We start from the raw sequence: 2,762 nt of genomic DNA on the forward strand, positions 1-2,762 counted from the left end.
CATTTTACCTGAAATGGATGTACAAATGTAAATTTGTATAATTTTTGTAATAATATTAATGATAAATAAATAAATAAAAAAAAAAAAATTATTTGGAAGTCGAGCGCGCTTCGGCACGAATTGGGCCAGCTCACAGCGGGGAAGTACCACACCCCCCCAGAAGACCGACGTAAAATAGTAGCATGCTGTGTTTTGTAAGGTGAGTGGGGAACTGGAGGCCCGTTTCCTTTTCCTCGCCCTTCTCAGTCCATTCCTTCTTGATAAACAATCCTTGCCTTATCCCTTTCCCCTTAAAAGCGGGCAGCGCAATCGCAGAAGCACTTCTGCTTCGAATGTTAATGGGCGGTGCTGATTGCTTACCATCAGGTGAACCGCCAGCTCAGCTGCCCGCTTATGGCATAAAAAAATGATTGCTGTTAGAGATCACCGTATGCGATAAAACTGCCTTTGTACCACTTTGTTTTCTCATTTTTATGAACTTGGTTCTTTGTGAGAATTTGTGGTACAATATAGTAAATGAATAAACCATCGGCGCGTAAGAATAAGGGCAAAGTAAATTCGATAGATTTATCAATAATACTATAATGTATAAATAATTTCTCGGCATAATGACAACTGCGATACGTTCGAATTGTCCCGAAATGTCATACAATTTTTCGACAGTTTGCATTCTCGCGAGTTAGATTAAAATCGATAAGGTTTTTATAATTTTACAACTTCACCAATTTTTTACCCATAAATCAAGTGAATATATCTAGATATATTTGTGTTATAATTAATGAAGTATATTTGCAAAGGGACTTATTTATATAAAGTAAATAAATACGATAAGTGAAACAACTTTATACTATATATGATCTTAATTATGATGATGATGAAATAATTGAAATTTATCCTGAGCATATGATAATTTTATCCCGGGAATTCCACGAGAACGGAAACGATGCCCGGGACTGTCTATATTTTCCTTTGATTACGCGGGCAGTAGTAAACCTATATTTAAGAAACTTTTTTTCGTTTCAATGAACATGTGTTTTTATAAAGAAACTAAAATTAAGCAACCTTCCGTATGAACAATAATACGTAAGAAATATTTAATTATTTAATAATATCTATAAAGAAAACCTTTCAAACTTACAACGAAGTATTTCTCTTCACATGCTGCTTATATTCTTCCTCCGATATCGGCTTTCCCGTATATGTTTCATAATAATTAGGAACAGCACTACATCCACATATAAAAAGTCCGAATATAAAAACGAAAAACATTTTATTTATTTATTTGTTGCAACATTTGTACCGCCCGTAACGCCACGCCGCGGTGGATTAAATCGCGGCCGACGAAAAATCAGTATGATATAACTTGATACTCGTTTTAAATTAATTTGTTGTTATAGCTATGAGAATTTCAATAAACAGCGGAAAGGTCCATGACTCGAGTATACAAGCTGTTGACACTGACTTCGTTCGTGTAATAAATAAATGTTGAGTTTGAAAGATAAATATTTTGATAACTCACACTAAAAATGTGTACACATAGAACATAGAACCTTCTGCTTTTTTGTTGTTGTTCCTCAAAGAAGGATGATAATATAAACATGTGATTTTTAATTAGTTTGTTTAAATTAACATCAATGAAACATTAGAAATCGTGACGTTTAGTCAAGCAGCCAGGAATAATCGATTTTAATAACTAAACATTTACACATAACTGCTTTACTCGTATTTATGTAATAACAACTATTTACTAATAAAATGCATAACATATATCATAATAGGTAATGAAGGTGATAAAAAAACATCGAGAGTTACTAACTAATACTTATTGTGAAGGTTAATGCACGCATTATGCACTAACATGTGGAAAATTCTGGAAAAAATTTAGACTGCATTCAACCCGTATTGTATTGCTTTTTAATAAACTCTTATTTTTTATTGATGCCGTGTTATGAGTTTCTCTTTACAGACTAAAAAGATACGTATAAACATATTTGAAATTTTTAAAGGTACCGAAGACATTTGGTATACATGGTGACATGGTATATTGGACTAGCTGTTTTACCCGGCTTCACCCGTATTACATGAAAACACACAAACAAACTCTTCAGCCTTATATGTATGTAAATGAATAAATAAATAAATAATTAAATTAATATTACTAGCATGTGAACTGAAGATAGGAAGGGTTGCATTTCAAACCTTGTTCTGATCTATTTCCTGAATTACGGACAAGTGGTTTAGCCCTTCAAGACAAGATACCTTGATATCTTGTTTGTTTCCGGGAAGCAAACACAGAACCACTCGATTCAATGCTAGTGCCTTAACCGCTATACCCAGGACGCGGTAGAATTATTTAGATTAAAAAAATAATTTAATCAATGCTTCAAACATTTTCCTTCATGGTCAGGGTCATACGTAATGAACTAATAAAAACGTAAAATAGTGTAATAAAAGTGAAGTCCCGTGTCCCCTACTGGGGTTTGGGGCAGATGATATACATCTGTTTCACTGATCGATTTTTTTATAGACAAGAAGGTGATCAGCCTTCTGTGTCCTGCCAGACTGAGACGTTTTTTTTTATTGTCCTTCCCCACCGCGAATCGAACCCAGGACCCCTCGGTTCTATGCGTTAACCACTGTACCAAGGAGGCGGTCAATTTTGACAGTTTGAAAGTAGAGCAATAAAAGATTCTAAATGAATATACCTAGTCTTGCCATAAATATTGTAATAAAGAAAAAAGAAAATTGTTAACTGCAAATAA

General features: G+C 33.8%; 1 protein-coding gene across 1 annotated transcript in view; it reads right to left on the reverse strand.

Annotated features, from left to right (window-relative positions):
• Positions 1-1,345, reverse strand: part of LOC119831137 (peroxidase-like) — a 12,115-nt gene extending 10,770 nt beyond the window's left edge. Inside the window, exon 1 of the mRNA XM_038354399.1 lies at positions 1,139-1,345. Coding sequence (XP_038210327.1) covers positions 1,139-1,269 — 131 coding nt within the window. The 5' untranslated portion in view covers positions 1,270-1,345. The remainder of the gene's footprint in view (positions 1-1,138) is intronic.
• Between the last annotated feature and the right edge of the window lie 1,417 nt (positions 1,346-2,762).

The sequence above is a fragment of the Zerene cesonia genome, chromosome 13 (assembly GCF_012273895.1).
Source record: "Zerene cesonia ecotype Mississippi chromosome 13, Zerene_cesonia_1.1, whole genome shotgun sequence".
Lineage (NCBI taxonomy): Eukaryota > Metazoa > Arthropoda > Insecta > Lepidoptera > Pieridae > Zerene > Zerene cesonia.